Here is a 21795-nt window from a genome sequence, read left to right on the forward strand (position 1 = left end):
GTGCAGCGCCCTTTTCCCCGATCGCACGCCGTCGCGGCCGAGACCACCACAGATCGTCGCAGGCCGCACAGGTCGAACCAGAGTCTGGCTCCTCAACGCTCGCTGCCAACTGCAGCCAACTGCCCACTTTTTCGAGTTTTCTAGTCGTTTTCTAGTGTCGGTTGTGATAACCATCCAATAATCAGCCCCCTCTCTGCCCAAAATGATTCTCATGTGCCCTGCAGTTTGTGGCCTTTGAATTGAACAAGCAATAATCTGTGCCCGAACAATGCCCGGGTCCGCTTGGATCCTTGATTCCCAGCAAACGGATCCTTGTTTTGCATCTGATTCCAGATCTGCAGGTGACTTGCAGGACCAGTGCCTGACTTTTGGCTCGATACTCCTTACCAAGGTGTGGTACTTTTGTGTGTGTGCGTCTCTAATGCTTGGATATCTTGCCCGGGTCTGAAATGTAGGATATTGTTCACTCTATGAACGTGGTACGCCACAATGTCAAGGTTGCTCGGAAATGTGCTCCGGGCTCCGCTCATTATTTGCCCACGGTCCCAAGGTCTTGGATTTTGTTTTCGGGCTCAGATCTAAGCCACAGCCTGCCAGGTGGCATAGGTGGAGTGCACTAACTACGAGCGGCTGGTGGTACTCTATGTGCACAGCCGCAGATTATTGAGCTTGGCTTGGGTGGTCCCAGGGTCGAGACTCCGTAGACCGTCATATTTAGAAGCTCGGGCGGTGTCGAACTGTCGATTTTACGCAGCGAGCATCTGTGTACTGTAGGGCACATATTTATCGACGATGATTGGGTGATGTAGTGATTGAGTTATGGTGAGGGCATCCAGACATAGAGCAGATACGACCTGGCACTTCCTGATCCTTCGTGGCGGTTGAAATATATATATCAACGACAGAAAACTGAGATTTGAGACAGGCGTCACAGGCGATTGGCAGAGTGTCAAAGCAAACACAATAATTGCGTACTGCTACACAGGGCTCAGTTTTATATCAACACATGGTAAATATTTCTACCTAGTGACAGAACTAAGATGTTCATTTTGTATCAATGATCAATGATTGGGGGTGAGCTATTTTTACGCTGTTTATGTAACCAAAGTTTAGATTTATTTTTATCCAACAGGCAAGGTGGCCGAGCGGTCTAAGGCGCGCGGTTAAGGTTACTATTAGAACCTCTTCTTGATCTCATCAAGTTTCCGCGTCATTAATTTGGCGTGGGTTCGAATCCCACCCTTGTCATATTTTTGCTCATTGTTTTTTGCCCATTACCTATTAGGTAGTTTGGTTACGTCTCCTTTCTCTATTCTTTACACAACACTACAATTCAAGACCACAGTTACGCCATAACAACAATGCTATAACCGACAAGCGAGTAATCTATGATCTTCCGACCACAGTTTTGCCGACCGCAGCCCAGTACTGCAAACCTCACCCTGTGGTGCGCGTGACGGATATTTTGCTCACCCCACTCGGGTATTTCCGGCTGTTTCTACTCTCCCACCTCATACGCTCCGTCTGCAACACCAGGCAAAACAGCCATCGACCTGGGTACGGCAAAGTGAACCGATATACAGTCGTACGGTTAGCCTAGGTCATCTACGGCGGTCATTGGTTGATCTCGGGTGACATGGAAGCCAGAAGGCGCTCGCGGCCCAACAATTCGTCGGAGCGGATATACCAGCGTACCTACAAGGCTTGTATTCCCTGCCGGCAAAGGAAAGCAAAATGCGATCTAGGTGAACTCTCGGATGGCTCGCCCATGGGCCCTCCGTGTGCAAAGTGCCGCAGAGAGCAGAGAGAATGCGTCTTCAGTGAGACGCGGGCCTGGGAGAGGAAGAAAAAGCGAGGTAGGACGCCATCACTGTTCGAACTGGTCTACGTTGACAAATTGAACCAGCATCGCAATCAGATATCCCGTCATCTGCGAACACACGCAGAAGATTGTCGAGCAGCGTTCGATCCAACGACGGGGAGCCGGAGATTCGACGGCACGATCCGGCCTCAGCTGGCAACGTGGATGGGCACTCTGAAGCCAGCATAACTCCCCACCGACCTACTGGGGAAAGCTCACACGCGCGCCAAAAGCCTGCATCCACGCTGGAAAGTTCCATGATGCGCACCGTAGTTTCGAGCGGAAATGATGCACTCAACATTCTCTTCGAGGCAGCTGCTCATAGCCAAGAAGCCGACTTGGCCGAAGCGAGGATGAACTCGGGGGATATAACCGACCAAGCAGCGCAAGGCGTGAATAATGAGAGCCCATTCAGCCAAATACACTCTGCAGTCTCATCCGGTGGACTTGCCAAGTCAATCCGGCCAGTTGAGATCTCCCAAGCGTCCAAAGACGTGCTCAGCACCTGGGAAACATGTCGATTCGTGATGATGGGTTGGTTTACCCCTAGAGAAGCCGTTACACTCGTGGATCTGTAAGTGGCCTAGGAAAAATATCACCAATGCTGAGCATGCTCATTGATGGTTGGCAAACCAGCTTCTACAAAAACATGTCCTCACTGTCACCGATTTTGACAGACTTCTATGCCGACCACCAGAATCATCGCGAATTGATCACCTGTGATCCCGTTCTGTGCTGCACTATTCTTATGCTTTCCTCACGATACCATATCTTACCCGGGCCAGGCGGCGAGTCTAGAAACTTCTTCATCCACCATCGTCTCTGGCAGCATTGCCAACAGCTAGTCACAAGGCTTATGTTCGGCCAAGAGAGGACTTCCAACTCAAAACTGCGAAGAATCGGCACAATTGAGGCTCTTCTACTGATGTCGGAATGGCACCCACGGTCTCTTCATTTTCCCCCAGAAAGTGATGGCTGGGATTTCGACCTAGTCATAAAACCCCCCCAGCCGAGGGACGAGGAGGGCTCAACGAGAAATCGGCTCCTAGAAGACATGGTCGAACCGGCGAAGAGATCCGACCAAATGTCGTGGATGCTGCTTGGAGCTGCGCTATCCCTCTCGCACGAGTTGGAAATCTACGAGGTTAACGACGATAAGCGAAGCTGGCTCTCTGCCTATGAAGGATGTATACCCGGCGACCAGATCAAGCTTCGACAGCAGCGTGTTCAGCGGCTGCTCTACGTCTATATCAACCAGCTCGCATGGCGAATAGGGTGTGTATCGCTCATGCCACAGAGCTTAAACCATACCATCTTGAACCGACAAACGTCTCGAAACCTGAAACACTATAACGATCAATGGCTAGCATTTATGGATTCTTGGATGGATCTCACAAAGCTGGCTAAATCGGTCACGGATATGTTCTTCCCATCTGCGGAATTTGCCCGGCAACAGTTACGTAGTGGTCGGTATATTGACATGCTTGACCACTTCCGACCTCTGCTACTCAAATGGGAGGAAGAGCATCTTCGGCCGGAAGGTACGCAAATAGTATGTTATATTTGCCGGCTTACTTGCCAACTGACTCAATGCAGTACTCAACAAGCGTTTCTATAACGACCTATTCATCGAATACCACTTCGTTCGAGCCTACACTCATTCGATTGGTATGCAAGCGGTCGTGGAACGAGTCATTGCTGATAGTAACCCCGACGTCGAAATCCGAGCAGCGAACATTGACCAGGTTGACTATGAATACATACAGGAAGTCATCGACGGATGTTGCCAGGTCCTACAAAAGGCAAGCGAACTGGGCGAAGCCGGCGCCCTAAGGTTCTGCCCAGTCCGCATTTTCCTTCGAATTACGACGTCCTCCATCTTTTTGATGAAGGCCCTGAGCATTGGGACACGTCATGCTAAGCTGCGAGAGTCACTGGATACCATTGAGCGCTGTATACAAGCACTAAAGTCCAATGCCCTTGATGATATCCATTTAAGCGCCCGTTATGCCGCTCTGCTGGAGACACATGTGTCGCGCCTGCGACGCAATTTGCTCGCGTCCAAGATTACAAGAGGCGCTCATGGGTGTACGGCCCACTTTTCACTGGCGCCTTTGCAGGATACCGACACAGAAGACAGCACGCCAATGGGCGTTCCCGCCGGGCAAACAATCCCTGAATTGGGATTCATTCCAACATTCAACGATCTGGCCGCCGACGATTGGCTTTCTTTGCCTTTCGACCCTTCCATGGCGCCGTTCGGCATGAGTGGTGGGGGACCTTTTCCAGCGTATGAAGGTGGTGCACTGAACTTTATTTGGAACCTGCCTTCGTGAATCCAGTATGCGTTCAAGGTACTGTTAACATGGAGGGTGGTTTGATCGTCTGATTAAACCCTCGGGCCTGGGTTATAAGTACCGTAAGGAGCGAGTGAGTTGCGGCAAGCAAATCGCCGTGTAACACTGGATATCTCCTCTTGACTTGCAAACGGCGCAAGGTCGAGGATACCAACGAGTCCACGATCACTTCGCAGTTGACCAACCTTCCGTTCATAACGGCATAGCCATGGAATGTCTTCAGATGCGCGAATGCGGAGCGAGTCGCTTGGCTTTAGACGACGAGATCGAGGCCCTCACCCAGCAACTGGAAGAGATCAGATTTTACCGCGAAAACGATAAAGGCAAATGGCGAGCTGACGACCTACCGGACAATGAGCTAGGGATCTCAGCATTTCTAGAAGAAGTGACAACTTCGCTTGGCGTTCTCGGTGACCTGAGGCTTGCTCAAAGCTTCGCCAACGCTGTCGAGTCAGACGCTCAAGCCATCAAGGCTATAACGGAAGAAGAGATCCAAGCCGAGGAAGATAGGCGTCTAGCGATGCGTTACAGCGTCGATGACACCCAGCCGGAGAGCGATTCAGAGGCTGATGGTATCGCCGGTGACTACTCGATCTTTCAGAGATTATGCCTGAGCGTATACAATTGGTTCATGGACGGCAATGGTGCGGAGACGGAGATTGATGACGGGGGACCTTCAATGACCTACGCGCAGCGACAGGAGGAGGCAATGAGGAGGCTTTCTGAGGTCGAAACATGCTGCGCTTGCTACGATTTATTTCCTTTGCACAATATTCAGCGCTTGAACTGCGCCGCCCTTTACTGCCACGACTGTCTTCGGAGTATTTTTGCAACGGCTACAACGGATGAGTCCTTGTTTCCACCTAAGTGCTGCGGCGAGCCAATACCTCTCTGCCTCGTCCAGGGGAAAATGTCACAGCATGAACTAGACGAGTTCAGAAATGCCGAAGTCGAATTTTCAACCAGCAATAGGACATATTGCAGCAATACAGACTGCCAGAGATTCGTGTCTCCCAGAAACATCCAGGCGGATCGAGCGAGATGCCCCTACTGTGACTTGGACACTTGTGTCTTGTGCAAAAGTGCCTACCACGACAAAGATGACTGCGCCGCAGACACTGCACTCCAAGCTACACTCGAACTGGTGAAGAGAATGCGTTGGCAACGTTGTTACGCATGCGGGGCTGTGGTGGAGTTGACCATAGGCTGCTACCATATGAAGTGAGTTTCCCAACTATCCACGTGCATCTATCATGGTTATTGACATCGAAGCCAGGTGCAATTGTACAGCACAGTTTTGCTACCTCTGTGGGGCAAAGTGGAAGACATGCAATTGCCCCCAAGTTGAGGAGGGGAGATTGTACGAGAGACCAGACGCCGTTGTGGAGGCGGAGGCTAACAATCAACTTCTTGATGTAGCTCTAGAAGAAGGTGACTTGGGTAATGACCGTGCACATTGCACGCACGGTCGACGCTTTCGACGCATCAACCTGTATGGGAGTCGGGCCACCTGCGAGATGTGCCATACGAGGCATTATCGTTTTATACTCGAATGTCGAAGGTGCCCGTTGAGGGTGTGTTTCGATTGTCGAGCAGACATTTGATGAGATGTTTAGAATGGGCACCGAAGTAGGGTTGACCATGGTCGATCACTGTTATTGCCCCTACTAAATAAAACCCCTTGTTGGAGTTCAAAGAATAATCTGGCATACGAAACGGCTTTGTGCCTTAGCGGATAAAGAGCCCTGTAGATCGAGACCGCGCCCGTGGTAAAAAAAGAACGAGATCCCTATATGTCCCGACAGCAACAATGATGCTGACAGGTTGGTGCAAATAATTTGCCTGAGGCAAAGGGGAATCCCGGAGTGGCCGCCGGCACGTGACCGTCCAATGCCGGGGCGAAAAAAAGCCTTCGAACTTCAAGAAGACGAAGCGTCAGTTCTCCATCGGACCCCAGTTTTCGGCCTACTCAACCACATCGCCATTCCTGTCCCGCTGTCGATTGATAGCTCCCCAATTCTCGTGTCTATTCCGAGAATATATACGACCGATTCGACTTCGCGTCATCCCTCGCTTCCGTGATCCGGACAAGCTCGCCTCATCTCGCCCCAAGTGACGTTTCTTGATCGCGAGCCGGACGAAGCTCTTCCTTCGCCCTCGACTCATTCAATCTTTCTACCCTCTTCTCGCACATCACAAATACACATAAAATGGATCACTCCAGAGACCCCTGCCCTTGGGTTGCCCTGAGCGATTTCGGTGGTGCCTTCTGTATGGGTGTATGTCTTGACCATTCCAAAATTGCCCATCGACAACGAATTGAGAACTGACATTACTGTCTCGATTAGGCCATCGGTGGTGCTGTATGGCACGGTGTTAAGGGATTTCGAAACAGCCCCTACGGCGAGCGACGGATAGGAGCCATCACAGCCATCAAGGCCCGCGCGCCTGTACTTGGTGGTAACTTCGGTGTTTGGGGTGGATTGTTCTCGACGTTCGACTGTGCTGTCAAGGGTATTCGCAAGAAGGAGGATCCTTACAATGCTAGTATGTTTATGAAATGACTGCCGGGACTGACAATGTAGCTAATGGTGTCCCAGTCATTGCTGGTTTCTTCACCGGTGGCTCCCTGGCTATCCGTGGTGGTTACAAGGCTGCCCGTAACGGTGCCATCATGTGCGCTGTCTTCCTGGCCGTTATCGAGGGTGTCGGTATCGGTTTCCAGCGCATGATGGCCGATCAAACAAAACTAGAGGTGAGCTCCCCAAAGGCACGCATATTTCCAGAATTCAACCTAACATTTTGCTACTTTAGCTCCCTCCTGCTCCTCCTTCCGACAAGGCAGTTGCCTAAGCGATCAAAATACCTACCTCATCCTTTATCGAGCCCTACGATTTCTTGCGTCCATCTATGCCCATAAACGTTGCTGTTACATTACATCTCATCTCTCTTCTCCGGTGTTAGGAACTGATGCGTGCATGGTATAGAGGTTTTCTCATTTATTTTTTCGAAGCATGCCGGATATTCCGCTCTTAACTATTGCCCTAAAGAACTGGTTCTCACCGGCGATTATTCTTTTTTGGATACACAGCCTTGCTTTCGCATGTTGCTTTTTCACAGGGAGGCGAAAAGAAGCAGATCCTCGATTGGCGACCGGGGCCATGTTACCACTATGTTTTCTAATTTCTTGTACAATACTATTGCCAATACCAGGATTAATGCGATGCTCGGGTTTGTTTCTGGATTTGCGAGTCCTGTTGCTTATCGTGCGTTCATCTGGATTACTGACTGATATGGAGTAGATGTGGTTCATTGTTCATTTGCCGCTAACATGACAGCATCTCGACGCAGCTTCCCCGCCTCCTCCAGCCACCTCGCAATCGAGAACGGTTGATGAATTCTGGTCAAAACACTCATTTTATTGTTTACCAGACGAATAGCCAATCAATAATGATGACGCCCAACCCAATTTTCAAACCGACACTTATCCTCCACGGCGGCGCGGGCGCCATCCACCGCTCAACCCTCCCTCCAGACCTTTGGGCGAAATACCAAGCTTCTCTCCTTGCCTACCTACGCTCTACAAAACACCTCCTCGACAACGGCGCCCGCGCCCTCGATGCCGCCGTCCACGCCGTCTCGCTAATGGAAGACGATGAGCTCTTCAACTGCGGCCGCGGCAGCGTCTTCACCTCGGCGGGCACAATCGAAATGGAAGCCTCGGTCATGGTGACATCGGTTAGGGGCGAGGATACCGTGTCGGATAATAGTGATACCATGAAGCGCGGCGCGGGCGTTATCGGCATCAGGAACGTGCGGCATCCCATCCAGTTAGCGAGGGAGGTTCTTGCTCGCAGCGGGCAGGATGAGAACGGGGGTCCGGTGGGCGGTGATGAGGGTCGAGGCGGGAGCATGCACTCGCAGCTTGCGGGCCCGTATGTTGAGGGGCTTGCGAGAGAGTGGGGACTAGAGTTCAAGCCGGATGAATGGTTCTGGACACAGAAAAGGTGGGAGGAGCACCTTAGGGGATTAGAGAAGAGTACAAAGACGCAGGGTGAATTGATGTCCGAGCCTGTGACGGGGTATGGCTATCCCAGTCAGGGGACTGTTGGGTGTGTCTGCCTCGACCAGTGGGGTGATTTGGCTGTTGCGACGAGCACGGGCGGGTTGACGAATAAGTTACCTGGCCGAGTTGGCGATACACCTACGCTCGGGGCTGGATTCTGGGCGGAGACCTGGGCGGTGGAAGGGAGTGATGCTGGTCCGAGTTCGTTATCGACGCGTCGGCATGAAGGCATGCAATATCTCTCGCAAACCGGGCAAGGGCCTTACCCTCGTACATTTATAGGCCCTAAATCCATCTGGCAGATGACTCTCGCAGACTGCTGGCCCGCCCTGCCTCATTTCCTGAAAGAGAGCCTTGCATCCGAGTCCGACGCGGACCTGGACACGACGCACGCTCTCCTGAAGAAGTCGTTTATCGACGAGAAGCCCAAGACCCTGCGCTCGCGGAAGATACGACGAGCGGTGGCTGTATCCGGAACCGGGAATGGGGATTCCTTCCTTCGCACGGCCGCCGCTCGAACAGCGTGCGCGATGGTTCGGTTTTCCGAGAAACGCGTTAGTCTTGCCGATGCTGTTACGGCCGTTGCGGGGGCTGATGGCGAACTGCAGCGCAGCGCGGGCAGGCGATGGGGAAAGACGGGTGAGGGACAGGGCGGTATTATTGGGATCGAGGCTGAGATCGATGATGGTGCTGCGGCCGGATCGAGCCTGGGCCGTGGGAAGGTTATTTATGACTTCAATTGTGGAGGGATGTTTCGGGCTTGGGCTGAGGAGGGTGTAGATGGGGATGATGTTGAGCATGTTATGGTGTTTAGAGAGCCATACATGTAGATTTATGCCCATGGCGATCAGTTATAGAACGTAGAGCATGCTGTTTTAGCATAAACAGAAGAAGTTATCAATGTTCAAGAAACCGCCCAGCTTCAATCCTGACCACCCACGCATCAATTTTGTAGCAAACATCTTCAATCAAGCGTCCTGGGTATGCAGTTGACTTAAGCCAACTAGACCCCATCAAGCCCTTGATACAACGGCCAACGATACGCCTCATCAGGTGTATTGAACCTGAGATCCGCATTCAGCGCATCAATCTTCTCCATATCCTCCTGGTCAAGCACAAAAACACTCTCCACATTCTGCCTGATCTGCCAAGGGATCGTGCTCTTTGGAATAACGGACCGTCCATGGTTCACGCCCCAGGCCAGCGCCACCTGCGCGGGACTCTTGTTATACTTTGCGCCTAATTCGTGTAGGACGGGTTCGTCGAGAAGGCGGCCGCGGTTGGCGCGCCCGTTGCTCCAGGACACCTCACGGTAGAAGGAGTTCATGTTGCCCAGGGGACTGAATTGTTGCACGTGGATCCCGCGCGTCTTGTGCCAGGCCGTGAAGGCTTTCTGGGAGAGGAAGGGATGGACTTCCATTTGGTGGACTGCTGGCGGCTATGGATAGACATGGATGGGATCGTTAGCCCCAGCTCTTGCCGCGAAGTGAGAGCAAGTGGATTAGAAGGTCTCACCATCCCAGCTGCAATCAGGTTCTCGACCTCAGCCTGACTGAAGTTCGACACTCCAATTGCCTTTATCTTTCCCGTCCTCTTCATTATTTCTTGCAGGGCCTTCCACGTATCAACGTAGGTCGTCTCGCCCATACGCATGAGGCCATCTTCACCCTTGGGGAACCTATCTTCCCCACGCGCGAATGTACACGGGTAATGGAGCATAAACAAGTCGACATAGTCTGTTTGCAGGTCGCGCAGGGAATCGTCCAGGGCGGACTCGACATCGTCCGGGTGGAAGGAGTTGCACCAGAGCTTTGTGGTGAGGAAGATTTCGTCTCGGGGGACAGACGATTTCTGAATTGCAGTGCCGATGAATGATTCTGTGTCATAGCTATAGTCTGGGTTAGCCACTTCTGCTTTCTTACCCTGATCTGTAGAGAAAGATGAGAGATAACGAGAACGGGGAGCATACACTCTCGCCGTATCAATGAGTCTTACACCGGCCTTCAGGGCTTCAAGCACGGCGCCCTCCTGCTGCTCTTTGTCTTGGAATGTTCCACATCCAATGGCCGGGATCTGGGCGCCCGTGTTGAGGGTGAAGGTCTTGCCAGTATAATTGCTGATTTGCCTGGAGGCATTTGCTGTGTTCGCCCAGGGCCCTAGCATGAATCGACTGGCCTGGGAGATGGGGCGAAGAAAGTGCCGGGTATTCATTGTTGTGGATCTAGGATATGCCTAGCTCGGAGGGTGTAGCTCAACCGACCGGATGATGCGGGGGGTAGATATAGCTGGGGCATGGTGCTGTAGGACGTTGGACTGACTGGCCGGGACTGGTTGGATGGTCACTTGAGCAGCTGCAGCTGCAGCACCCAGGAATCAGCACTGATGAGAAGTGATTGTTTCCGGTGCATGATTTCCCCGACACGAGGGAGGCCCGAAACGAGTCAAAGCCTAACGGTAAACCCGGAGGGGACTAGTCGCTGCCTACCCCGTCTTTACCCCGGCCTCGGCTAACCGCTTGAATGTCCCCAAAACTTATACCGAGTCAGACTGCAGGACATGGCTAAAGCTGGGACCCTCACACTTGACAATAATCGTGCAGACTTGGGGCGAGACCTAGGCATGGAAAGTGCTGTTTGGGAGAGGTGTCCCCTTCAGTAGTGCATACTTCTTTAATATCAAATTGCTATGCGCGTAAACAGACATACAATATATGGTCAAAAGCCCACCAGGCCTTTCATTTTTTCACCTCGAAGACAAAATAAACAGAGATATACCCAGGCATGTCAGGCGCATCATGTCCCAAGCTAATCTTCAGCGCGCTACAACCTCGTGGTGCTGAACGAGCCCATCCTCTTTCTTCTCACCCTCCTCTCCAGCGGAACCCTGCCCGAAATCGTTCTTCCGAATAACCTCCTCTTCCCTGAGTCTGTACCGTTCCGGTCTCTTGGCCGAAACGGCCTCTTTGTCACGATAGACCAACAGAGGTGGGTTTGTGCGGTAGTACTCGTCCATATCCTCTAGTGTGCGTCCCGCAGTCTCCGGATAGAAAAGGTACATGGTGGGCACCATTGCCGCATTGAGGACGATCCAGATGATATAGAATCGCCAGCCGAGGTTCTGAATCCCGATAGGCGTGATTTCAACGACCATGAAGTTAAGAATCCAGTTTATTGCGGCGCCGATGGCAGCGCCCTTTGTTCGCATTGTGAGGGAGTTGATTTCGGTGGGGTATACTGGAGTGTGCTGTTAGAACGTGCATTGAGAGAGATTGAAGAGGATGTGGATGGTTGCTTACACCACGGTATGCCTTGCATGGCAATGCCGAAGAAAACATAGTAGAGGAAGAAGAACGCCACGGAGGCAGACGCGACTTGCTGTGCGTTTGGATACCCAGGCATCTCGTTGTATCGGATAAGGGCAGTGATGATGATATAGCAGAAGCATTGCCCTGTTGCGCCGAAGATCATGGTTTTACGACGGCCCCAGCGGTCGACTTGTCTGATACCGAGGAACGACCAAAGGAGGTACTGAACGCTGTTGCAGGCGGCCAGGAGTCGTGCTAGGTCAGGGCTCAACCCGACGGACGTTGTTAGGACTGTTGGCATGTAGTATGATGTGACATTAATGCCTGCACAAAGCATTAGTGTGACCCCCTCAGAACAATGAGCTGGTAGGTATTTACCGGCGAACTGTTGCATAGACTGCGTTCCCATTCCCAAAATCAATCGACGAATTGTCTTGGTGCCGGTTTTGCCGGAGCCTTTTCCTCGCAGAAGTTCTCCCCAACTCATCCCGTTTGTGCGTTCGTATTCGTCGGTGTACTTGATAGTTTGCAATTGAGAGACGACTAAAGCGTCGTTTGTGGGTTTGTCCTCGATGTCCGATAGGATCTTCAACGCCTCTTCATCTCGCCCCTTCATGACGAGCCATCTAAACGAACACGATACAGCGTTAGGTACGTATTGAAAACGAAGAAGAGCCTAATAATGCACGTACCTCGGTGACTCCGGGAGCCATGGAATGACTAGATAAATCATGATAATAAAGACAAGCTGAAAAGCGAGCGGGAAGCGCCAGGAAACAGGACCGTCGGCAAAGGCAAGGCCATAGTTGATCCAGTTGGACATCGAAAAGCCAACAAGTAAAAGAGCGTTCTGCAAAATGACCAGCTTTCCCTTCAACCTGGCCGGAGCGGTCTCAGACTGCCAAACAGGCACAGTGGAAGAGTTGATTCCATTCCCAATGCCAGAGACAATCCGGCCGATTATCATATGGGGCACGCCATAGGAAGTGGTTTGTAGTATAGCGCCGACGGTCATGATGGCGATTCCCAGAATAACGGATCGTTTGCGCCCCAGCTTTCCGCCTACCCATGTAGCGCAAACCGCACCCAAGAAACAGCCGACATTGTAGATGGCCGTCACTGTGCTGAGAACATTTGTCCTTGATGGTCCTTCTAGATCGTGCACGCGGAGGTAGTCGGGGGAGATCACGACGCCACCGAAGACTCCCTTGTTTAGTTAGTAAAGCACCAGTCGATAGCAAGAGGGAGGGCCTTGTTACCTGGTCGTAACCGTAGAGCGCCATGTCAGCACCGCATCCCACGGCGAACCAAAAGGTCAGCCATCCTCCACGGAGGCCTCTCGAGGGCTTGAGATGTTCGAGAATGCCCATGGTCCACGGGCAAACAAAAGATGAAAACACTGACTGTGCCGTATGATTGAGTACATCACGACGGGCACATTCATGTTTTTATATGTGCTCCGCAGTTGCATGACAGTGGGAACTGTCTCCGGATTCCGGAACTTGCCATGCTTTCTCCTACCCCACGGGGATGCAGTGAAGTAACCATGGCACGTATGCTCGTAAACGTGGTATTCACCTTTATCCAATCCTTTTTAGAAGATTAAAAATATCGTGCTCGAGACGGCACAATGGGTAAGATCGTCCATGTCCCGAGACGAGCAGTGCAGTGTTTGTGGCTGCTCATTGGGCGGCCAGAAATCCTCCGGGGTAATCCTGAATCATGAAGTGGCACGGTTCGCCAATTATCCCAGAAGAACACTAATCAGGTCGAGAATGCTGGTATCCTTTCGTCATATCTCATGCACGCGGAGTGCTCGAAACGAGTACTCTGAAGGAAAACGGATATACCTCGGTCAAAGGTGTCGTCGCATCTGGAGTGTGAAGCCGATTTACCTGGCATTGTACTGCAATAGCTCCTCCACCCAGCAAGTCGCAGCAGTATTGTCTGGAAAAATGGATGCCTTCAATCTTCCAATGAAGATGAAAGCGCTGGGTATGATACGCCTACTACTGCTGATATGAAGGTGTTGATCTGACTCGACAGAGTACTCCGCTCCAAGAAATCCGCGCGTGGTCGAGAAACGCTTGCCAAATATAAGAGGGCATGACTTGTTGGTATTGTTCCTCTTCAATTTTGGACGACAAAAGTATGCCGAGCTGATGATTGACCATAGATCAAGGTGAAAGCGTGCGGCGTCTGCGGGACGGACTTGCACATCCACGATGGCGAGTTTGGAGCGCAGGTGAGGCTAAATATACCAACTATGGATAATATCTGACAGCGGCAGTTCCCCGTGGTCCCAGGACACGAAACCGTCGGCGTGGTGGCAGCATATGGATCGAAAGTGAAGGGGTTCTCTGTCGGCGACCGAGTGGTGGCCGACAATTCAGAGCTATGCGGGGAGTGTTTCCACTGCCGCCGGGGAAGCGAGCTCTTCTGCGAAAACTTCATCGCGCACGGGGTCATGGTCGATGGAGGATTCGCCGAATATGCGGTATACCCAGCGAAAAGGGTGTTCCCCATCCAGAGCATCTCGGACGTGGACGCAACGTTGATCGAGCCTGCAGCCTGCGCTGCTCATGGAATAGACAAGATTGCACCGCAAATGGGGTCGAGGGTGCTCCTCTTTGGAGCTGGGCCGACTGGACTGGTTCTAGCGCAGTTACTGCGACAAAATGGTGGGTGTAATGTCGTCGTGGCCGCACCGGAGGGGGCCAAGATGGCGCTGGCAAGATCACTCGATGCTGCAGATGAGTATATCTGCCTTCCGCGAGATCAGGCGGCTGCGGCGGCGGTGCTTGAGAAGCTAGAGGGCGGTAATCCGTACGGATTCGATATCGTCGTTGAAGCCACGGGCAATGCGAAGGTGCTGGAAAGAGCACTTGATTTTGTTCGAAAGGGAGGAAAGCTGGTGGTGTACGGAGTGTATGGCGACGACGACCGGATCTCGTTGCCTCCGAACAGGATCTTCAAGGACGAGATCCAGATCCTCGGGTCGTTCAGTGAGATGCACAAGTTCCCCGCCGCGATCGACTACCTTGGTCAGTTCTTGGATACCATTCTCTGGAAGTGCTGACAGGAAAGTGCTGACTTGCTGTAGAGTCTGGCAGGGTCCGTGTTACTGGAATCGTCAACCAGACTTTCCGAGTGGAGCAGTGGGAGGAGTGCCTGGAGGCGATGCGGACGAAGAAGGCGATCAAGGCGGCCATTGTCTTTGACTAGTCGGAACTCTGCTTAGACGAGATCGTACATGGTTTGTCCCCAGCCTTCCCTCCCCCTCCCATTTCCTCACTCCGCCTCAACTTCTCTCCTTTGTCCCGCAGCCATTGCTTATGACTCTTGTAGAATCTGGCGGAAAGGTCTCGCGGTAGCAAGCTCCGTCGCTTGTCCGCCTCCTTAACACGTATCACCTTGCGCTTATAATCATAATGGACAGTAGCTTTATTACCATTCTCTTTGACAGCTGCGATGATATCCTTGAGCAACATAACAAAACGATGAAGATCAGCGTTGTGACGCTCCTCCCATTCTTTCATACGAGCAGTGACATCCTCAACTTCAGGCACTGTGAATAGGCCCTCTGTTCTATAGGATGCCCGCACAAGTTTCGGGGTCTGAGAAAACCACAGCTGTGGAAGTATCTTACTAATACGATAGGTTCCCCTTTGTTTGGCTCTACACGTCTTGATCTCAAGGGTTGATTCCCTAGGTACGGTGTGACCGGCTTTTCGGACTGTCAAAGCCGACGTGTTTTCGACCCTGTCCGGGACATCAACTGGGAACAGATGCGTGGGCTCGTGGGACGACGACGTATATCCGTCCAGCTCATGACGCACCATGAGCTTTAGGCCGCCGAGCCGGTACGAAACGATTCCATGATGACCCGTGCTCCTCTGCACTAGCTCAGTGGTAAAGGCTTTCTCAAACTCACGTCCGTAACCCTGAAAGTCATCTGGCCTGACGTGCTGGATTATCCTCTCATCGTGGTACTGGAACAAAGCAGTGTTCTTCTTAACCTCGACAAGTATCCGGAAAGATTTCTTTTGCTTGCCAATCTCAAGGCTGGGGTTGATGAACGCCAGAAGCCGACGGAGGGTTCCCCGGTCGGATACGAGGTCAATAGAACGAATGTCAAAGGTGGGGTGCTCGAGATACAAGGCGCGGAAAAGAGGCTCAAGCGGACTTTTTGGATAGCGGGCGGTATTTTGCGAAATGAAATAGCGACCAACGTCTTTCCTCACCTTGAGCGTGGGTTCCTTTGGAGGAGTCCAGAGGGCAGGGCTACCGGGCACAGCGATCGTGGGAAAGGAGGCATCGATCCAATTGTAAGAGGAGATATGCGTAACCTCAGTGATGGAGACTGGACTGCCTGAGGTGCTTCCTTTAGGGGGATGCGTCACCTCAGTGACAGAGACTGGACTGCCTGATATGTGCGTGGCCTCAGTAATGGAGACTGGGCTGTCTGAGATGCTTCCTTCAGGGGGATGCGTGACCTCAGTGATGGAGGCTGGACTCTGTGAGATGGTCCTTTTAGGGGGATAGAACTCGGCGAGGACGCGACGCGCTGGGGTATTATAGCGCATGGGAATACTAGGCAAGCCGCCCTAAGCCAGATATTGTTCTATTCCCCAGTGGTAGCCGCGCCCAGTGGTACTTGCGCCTGGTATCAAGACGCGTAAACGTAGCAGGCAATGGTGAATGTGGTGGCGGGAATGGGATGACATTGGTTGGACCATTGGAGCTCTCAGCCCCGGGCACGTGATTTCTCATGAGAACCAATCAATGTTGGCAAACAGCCTGGCCGTAAACAGTCACGGGTCTAGATAGGGCTTGAGACTTCATGTCAGAGAATCACCAAGCATCGCTGGGCAGTTGATTCTCAAAAGGACTCTACGACCTAGTCAGATGGACGTACCGAAATATACGCCTCTTACCAAGGAAAGACCTAAATCCTAAGGAGCGCCCCCTTAACACCCCCCGCCAACTTCACCCTCCAAAGCCGATGCTCATTCAAAAGAAACATCTCGCCTTCCCTCCCAAAGCAAAAATTCGCAACACCGCCGTCAACTAATATTCGGCCTAGAAGTTCGCCCCCAGGAGACCAGACGTTGACGCCGTCGCCGCAGCCGCTGTATACGTTACCTTCCAGGTCGCATTTGATCCCGTCAGGGATGCCGCTGTCGGCCATTGCGAAGAGGCGCCGGTTGACTAGGAAGGGCTGGTTGTGGCGGGTTATAAGGTCGAACGCGTAGCTTGCGGTTTGTCAATCAGTTTCCTGTATGTGGCATGGAAGTTAGGGCAGACGTACATAGACGACGCCCGTGTATCGTCTGTGGTCCCGTCCCCGTGGATCCAATCTGTATCGGTCACATAGACCACGGTCTCATCCGGCGAGAAGCAGATCCCATTCGGCCTGCCGAACCCATCTGCCATTGCGCGGATACTCCCAGATTCGGCATCGAACCGGTAAACCTGGTTCGGCAGACGGGGTGGCGGCCGATACCCCTGCTCATGTCCATAAATTGGGTCAGTGAACCAGATACTCCCATCTGTGTGGACGATAACATCGTTCACTGAATTGAACGGGCGACCGTGAAAGTCAGATTTGAGCAGGGTTGCTGCGTAGGGAGGCTCGGTGGACATGTGATATAGCCCGCTTGGTGCATCCATCGAGCCTTGGGCGCAGATAAGTATACCATCTTTATAGTTGACACCGCCGTTGGCCATGGGGATGGGAACAGTAAGTTCCTCGCATTTTACTGCTCCTGTTTTTGAGTGTATCGAGGTAGAGAAGCCATTGTTGAGATGGACTTTCGTTACTTGAACGCGCTGACCTCCAGGCGAGTCTGGATCTTGAATGCGATTGCTCGTTATTAGGAGTTCATTGCGCTCAGGGATGAACACGCCCGCTTCATGAGCGAAAGGGTATGCTTTGTTCTCGGCGAGAAGTTCGAGAGTCGGAGTTTCGCCGAGGATGGCCTGAAACCTGGTGTCGTGGATAACGAATGGGCTTGGAGATGGCATGACGTTGCGCTGAGTGTCTCTCAAATGATGCCTCGCGCAGGGCTGTTTATAATCCGTTCCAAGGCTATTTGTGCTGCGACTCGCGGGCATTCGTGGGGTCAGCCCCGCGGTGGGGGTATGGGCGTCCCCGAGACGAGGCCCGGCAGGCACAGGCTTTAAATGTGGGCGCAAGGCTCAACATTGAGAGTATCTTCACCAACAAGATACACGCAAGAAAACAATCATGGCTGACTGGAAAGACTCAAACACGCATCTGCGCATCCTTCGCGATGCCGAAGCTGGTGGATACGGTGTGATGGCTACAATCTCATACAACATCGAGCAAGTGAAGGGGATGGTCAAGGCTGCGGAGATCGCACGCTCTCCCCTGATCCTCCAGTTCTTTCCATGGGTTATCTCAACTTACGACGGCCTTCTCGTGCGCGCCGCTGCCGAAGAGGCGAAACGCGCCAGCGTCCCAATCTCCATCCATCTCGACCACGCCCAATCGGAGGAACTTATCGAGCGAGCCGCCGAGTTACCGTTTGACAGCATCATGGTCGATATGTCGCATTTCGAAAAGGAGGATAACTTGCGTAAAACCGCTCACTGGGTGCGACACTGCAACGAGCGACACATTGTCACGGAAGCGGAGCCGGGTCGGATCGAGGGTGGAGAAGACGGCGTGATGGACACAGCTGGGTTAGAAGCTCGCTTTACCACGGCAGAGGAGGTTGACGAGTTTGTTGCGACGGGAGTCGATACTTTGGCTCCTTCATTTGGTAACGTGCATGGTGAATATGGCCCGCAGGGGCCTAGGCTGGATTTCGATAGGTACAAGCCTCAGACCAGACAATTCATGTTACGCCCAAGCTGACACTGAATCAGGTTCGCAAAGGTCAAGGAGCGCGCGAATGGTAGGGTACGGCTGGCGGTGCACGGAACGAATGGATTCCCACCTGAGCTAATGCAGCAATGCATTGCTGCCGGTTGCCGCAAGATCAACGTCAACAGGTGTGTCCTAGATGATTACTACGAGCATCTCCATGCGAATGCCGGAAAAATGCCGCATACCCGGCTTATAGAGGAGGGTATCGAGAAGGTGACCCAGGCGACGATAAAATGGATGGAAATCATCGGTTCCGCGGGGAAAGCATAGACCTGTGGATAGAGGCAGCAACGACTAATGACGATTCAACATGTTTGCGTATGTGGCCGTCTCATTAGGCCTGGAAGATTCATGCGTTGCCCATAGCTGTTTTAGTTCATCTCCGAAGGAATGAGCTGGCCAGCCGGTTCGCCGTCTGCAGGACTCCAGGAGATCCAGCATGCATTCACGAGAGCTGCTACCCTGTGCGAACATACCACCTAGCAGTGTGAGTAGATGTAGCTCCAAAAGGATGATCACATACCGATGAATAAGCATTGCGATGATATTAAAGACGACGAATCGTCCTTGAGAGTCATGGCGATCCCGCCTATAATTTCGACACATTGCCAAATTCTTGTCTGCCGCTCGAGATAACGATCTAACCCACCGATACAAGGCTCGTGCGAGCAGAGCAGAATATGAGCCACGCAGTGCAGTTGAACGGCGACGGCTGAATAAAGTTAGCGATTGATTCAGAGAATAGACGCTCTTAGATGACCTTGTTTCTGTTGAAAAGAAGGTTATATATCAGGCAAGGGCTGCATTAAAAACCATAACATACCAAATGCTGGTGTTCGAATCCATATAGGCCGGAAGGCCGCTGGGTGACTGTTAGACATTGACGGTAGCGGAGTGAACTCGACAGTCAAATGCCTCCACCACTCGTCGAGCATACCGCGCAGATGCTTTGCCCTATTAATCCTAGACTGTATATCCACTTCTGCCAGAGCACATTCCTCTCGTGAGCAGTAATTGATAACTTTCGAGAGGATAAACATCGAGCGAGCAGCAATTTCGGACGGGGTCAGGTCTGCATACGTCTTTTTCGGAACCCAGAAGGTCAGGGTTTTCCGTCTTTCACGGAACGCTGCCCACACATCCTGGCAGAGCCATGCCCACCAGACCGCGCTTTTAAGCCCACCTGAGTCTCCATATATCACTTGTGAACGTTGAATTAGGAAGACGCCTTCGAGGTGCCGCTGCCAGTCCTGGCTTGAATCGTCCAGCATTTCGTAAGTGGAGATGATCAGTACAGTAGCAAGAAGTTCCAAGCTAGTCTTGTAGCTTGAGTACTGCATAGCTTTCTGGACGTAGTGTAATGTCTGATAGTAGTACTGCAGTGGAGTACCGCGATGAGGCTGGTCGTGTGAAGCGTCTCCTGCGTTGAGTAAGAGGTGACGAGAAGACAGTGCTAGAATTGCATTCAACAGTCCAGCGTTGCGCATCTTGTCCGGTTAGAACTTATTATCGATAGATAAGATATGGTCATACCGCAAGGTGAGGCACGAAGGTCGAGAACTTGCTTGTTGGGTCGAAGATGTCGATCCATGGGCTGACTCGTTGGACAAAGTTCTCGAAGAGGGTGTACTCGTGCGGAAGAAGCTGAATAGTCTCCTGGGCTTGCCAAAGCCTCTCTTCAAGAGAAGCACTGGTAGGCGAGTTGATTGCATGCACATTTTGCTCCAATTGTATAGCGTTGCCTGTTGATTGTTCTGAACTTAGACCTGGCTGCACGGTGTCGTCATCGACATGAGTTCGGTCCACGATACGTGTGGCCCGCTGTAATGGTGTAATCTGCGATACATCTGTCTCCTCGAGTACGTCTTGTCCGTAACCGATGATGCTCGAAATCTGGGGCGTTTCACGGACGGCGTCATTTGCTAGCAGATCGAACCATCTCACAGCCGCGGCGTTTATAGTCGGTCCGGGCGACTCGATGGAGCTCGACACTGAATGAGGAATGTCCGATGGATACTGCGAGGAGGTTGGTATGTTACTAGCAAAGGTAGAACTGTGGTCAATCGCGACAATGGCGGCTAGTTGGTCGAGCGGATGAAGGGCGGGTTGACTATGATTGGCCCATGGGAGCACGGTAGGGTCTGTTTGCTCATGAGATGTTAGATCCGGAGACTCATTAATGCTTGTGTCGTGTATAGACGAAAGAAAAGGCGCAGTGGCTTCTGTGTCTGCTGAGGGCTCGATTGCTTCATCTTCGACAGGTGGATCGGCGGGAGGACAGGACGATTGAGTATAGTCGCACTGCCGGCCAACTTTGGCACAAGGCCCACAGATGGGTTTGGCTTCGTCGCATTTGAGATGTCGCTTGCGGCAAGTTGTACTGTAATCCCCTTAGTCAAGAAGGCCATTGGGAATAAGGCGACAACGAGCTCGGCAAAAACAGAGCAGCACCCTCGTAACGAGGGAGTGAAGGGACCAGGCACAATACCAACCAGTCTTGGTGCGAAGGCCGCGACCTCGAGATTTCCGACCACGAGATAATCGAACGGAAGTATTATTGCTCATACTTTGAAGAGAATTTGCGGTAACAAGGGCGAGTAGAAGAGATGGAAGATGGATGGGGCTGAGGGAGCTGCAAAACGCACTCCTTGGCGCCCCGTGGGGAACGGCCACTGAAGTGGGGTTGGACCACTTTCCTAACAGGCGAAGAACTAGGTAGTTACTTAGGTCTGGTAGGTACATTTACTTCTAAGAACTATAAATGCTTTCTCCCTGCCTAATCTAGGTATTACTAACAGAGCGAAAGATGACAGACATGGACAATAGGCTAATCACGACTGCCTAACCAGTGCAAATGCAACGGCTACAACTTACACAGCACAAGTAAATGCAAGGACTGTACCTATGACCATAGGAAGTGTAATCTGTGCTCGAACGACGCAGAATTGGGGAGAAGGGGAGAGCTTGTTTTTGAGAACCATCACGATACCTGCCCTCTGCAGGTGGACAATGTTAGCAAAGGACTGGAATTTGGACCCCGTCCAGCCATGGCTGGGTGGTAGCTCCGTGTAAGTGCATTCCCTACCCCGGACATCAAATGACGCATACAAACACAAATCTTGATATAGAGCATATTGGCTAACAAAGCGCCTACCCCTCCCTACAGTGTGCTTGCAGGAATACCAATAATCCAGATCTTGCTGCTGACGTATGTAGTACTTGCGCCAACCGCAAGTTTGTGCTGTTCTAGTACTGAGGACTGTACAAGAGTTGTTGAGACTATGAAGTGAAGAAGATACTATATACTATATA

General features: G+C 52.1%; 11 protein-coding genes across 11 annotated transcripts; 6 read left to right on the forward strand and 5 right to left on the reverse strand.

The window, feature by feature from the left end:
* Positions 1–1768: 1768 nt before the first annotated feature.
* DSM5745_04734 (putative C6 transcription factor) lies at positions 1769–4197 on the forward strand (the record flags this gene model as incomplete). Its single annotated transcript, XM_026746750.1, has 4 exons — positions 1769–1856; positions 1907–2435; positions 2498–3402; positions 3458–4197. 4 exons carry the CDS (start codon positions 1769–1771, stop codon positions 4195–4197), a joined length of 2262 nt encoding a protein of 753 aa, XP_026604230.1.
* A 229-nt stretch (positions 4198–4426) lies between these two features.
* Positions 4427–5443, forward strand: DSM5745_04735 (BRcat and Rcat domain-containing protein; the record flags this gene model as incomplete). The annotated part of the gene is made up of 1 exon (XM_026746751.1): positions 4427–5443. One exon carries the CDS (start codon positions 4427–4429, stop codon positions 5441–5443), a length of 1017 nt encoding a protein of 338 aa, XP_026604231.1.
* A 985-nt stretch (positions 5444–6428) lies between these two features.
* DSM5745_04736 (protein transporter TIM17) lies at positions 6429–7071 on the forward strand (the record flags this gene model as incomplete). Its single annotated transcript, XM_026746752.1, has 4 exons — positions 6429–6497; positions 6567–6765; positions 6819–6973; positions 7033–7071. The coding sequence occupies 4 exons, from the start codon at positions 6429–6431 to the stop codon at positions 7069–7071; spliced, it is 462 nt and encodes a 153-aa protein (XP_026604232.1).
* A 597-nt stretch (positions 7072–7668) lies between these two features.
* Positions 7669–9114, forward strand: DSM5745_04737 (isoaspartyl peptidase/L-asparaginase; the record flags this gene model as incomplete). The annotated part of the gene is made up of 1 exon (XM_026746753.1): positions 7669–9114. The coding sequence occupies one exon, from the start codon at positions 7669–7671 to the stop codon at positions 9112–9114; it is 1446 nt and encodes a 481-aa protein (XP_026604233.1).
* A 173-nt stretch (positions 9115–9287) lies between these two features.
* DSM5745_04738 (aldo/keto reductase) lies at positions 9288–10495 on the reverse strand (the record flags this gene model as incomplete). The annotated part of the gene is made up of 2 exons (XM_026746754.1): positions 9288–9722; positions 9800–10495. The coding sequence occupies 2 exons, from the start codon at positions 10493–10495 to the stop codon at positions 9288–9290; spliced, it is 1131 nt and encodes a 376-aa protein (XP_026604234.1).
* Positions 10496–11095: 600 nt separating this feature from the next.
* On the reverse strand, positions 11096–12958 carry DSM5745_04739 (sugar porter family MFS transporter; the record flags this gene model as incomplete). The annotated part of the gene is made up of 5 exons (XM_026746755.1): positions 11096–11517; positions 11580–11912; positions 11967–12214; positions 12281–12795; positions 12848–12958. 5 exons carry the CDS (start codon positions 12956–12958, stop codon positions 11096–11098), a joined length of 1629 nt encoding a protein of 542 aa, XP_026604235.1.
* Positions 12959–13543: 585 nt separating this feature from the next.
* Positions 13544–14813, forward strand: DSM5745_04740 (zinc-dependent alcohol dehydrogenase family protein; the record flags this gene model as incomplete). Its single annotated transcript, XM_026746756.1, has 5 exons — positions 13544–13583; positions 13635–13705; positions 13765–13833; positions 13879–14632; positions 14692–14813. 5 exons carry the CDS (start codon positions 13544–13546, stop codon positions 14811–14813), a joined length of 1056 nt encoding a protein of 351 aa, XP_026604236.1.
* A 108-nt stretch (positions 14814–14921) lies between these two features.
* Positions 14922–16174, reverse strand: DSM5745_04741 (uncharacterized protein; the record flags this gene model as incomplete). Its single annotated transcript, XM_026746757.1, has 2 exons — positions 14922–14927; positions 15002–16174. 2 exons carry the CDS (start codon positions 16172–16174, stop codon positions 14922–14924), a joined length of 1179 nt encoding a protein of 392 aa, XP_026604237.1.
* A 362-nt stretch (positions 16175–16536) lies between these two features.
* On the reverse strand, positions 16537–17615 carry DSM5745_04742 (SMP-30/gluconolactonase/LRE family protein; the record flags this gene model as incomplete). The annotated part of the gene is made up of 2 exons (XM_026746758.1): positions 16537–16843; positions 16900–17615. 2 exons carry the CDS (start codon positions 17613–17615, stop codon positions 16537–16539), a joined length of 1023 nt encoding a protein of 340 aa, XP_026604238.1.
* A 223-nt stretch (positions 17616–17838) lies between these two features.
* DSM5745_04743 (class II fructose-bisphosphate aldolase) lies at positions 17839–18753 on the forward strand (the record flags this gene model as incomplete). The annotated part of the gene is made up of 2 exons (XM_026746759.1): positions 17839–18428; positions 18483–18753. 2 exons carry the CDS (start codon positions 17839–17841, stop codon positions 18751–18753), a joined length of 861 nt encoding a protein of 286 aa, XP_026604239.1.
* Positions 18754–18940: 187 nt separating this feature from the next.
* DSM5745_04744 (Zn(II)2Cys6 transcription factor) lies at positions 18941–21464 on the reverse strand (the record flags this gene model as incomplete). The annotated part of the gene is made up of 5 exons (XM_026746760.1): positions 18941–18945; positions 19007–19195; positions 19307–19970; positions 20017–20863; positions 21358–21464. 5 exons carry the CDS (start codon positions 21462–21464, stop codon positions 18941–18943), a joined length of 1812 nt encoding a protein of 603 aa, XP_026604240.1.
* Between the last annotated feature and the right edge of the window lie 331 nt (positions 21465–21795).

This window comes from Aspergillus mulundensis (genome assembly GCF_003369625.1).
Source record: "Aspergillus mulundensis strain DSM 5745 chromosome Unknown scaffold_4, whole genome shotgun sequence".
NCBI classification, from domain to species: domain Eukaryota; kingdom Fungi; phylum Ascomycota; class Eurotiomycetes; order Eurotiales; family Aspergillaceae; genus Aspergillus; species Aspergillus mulundensis.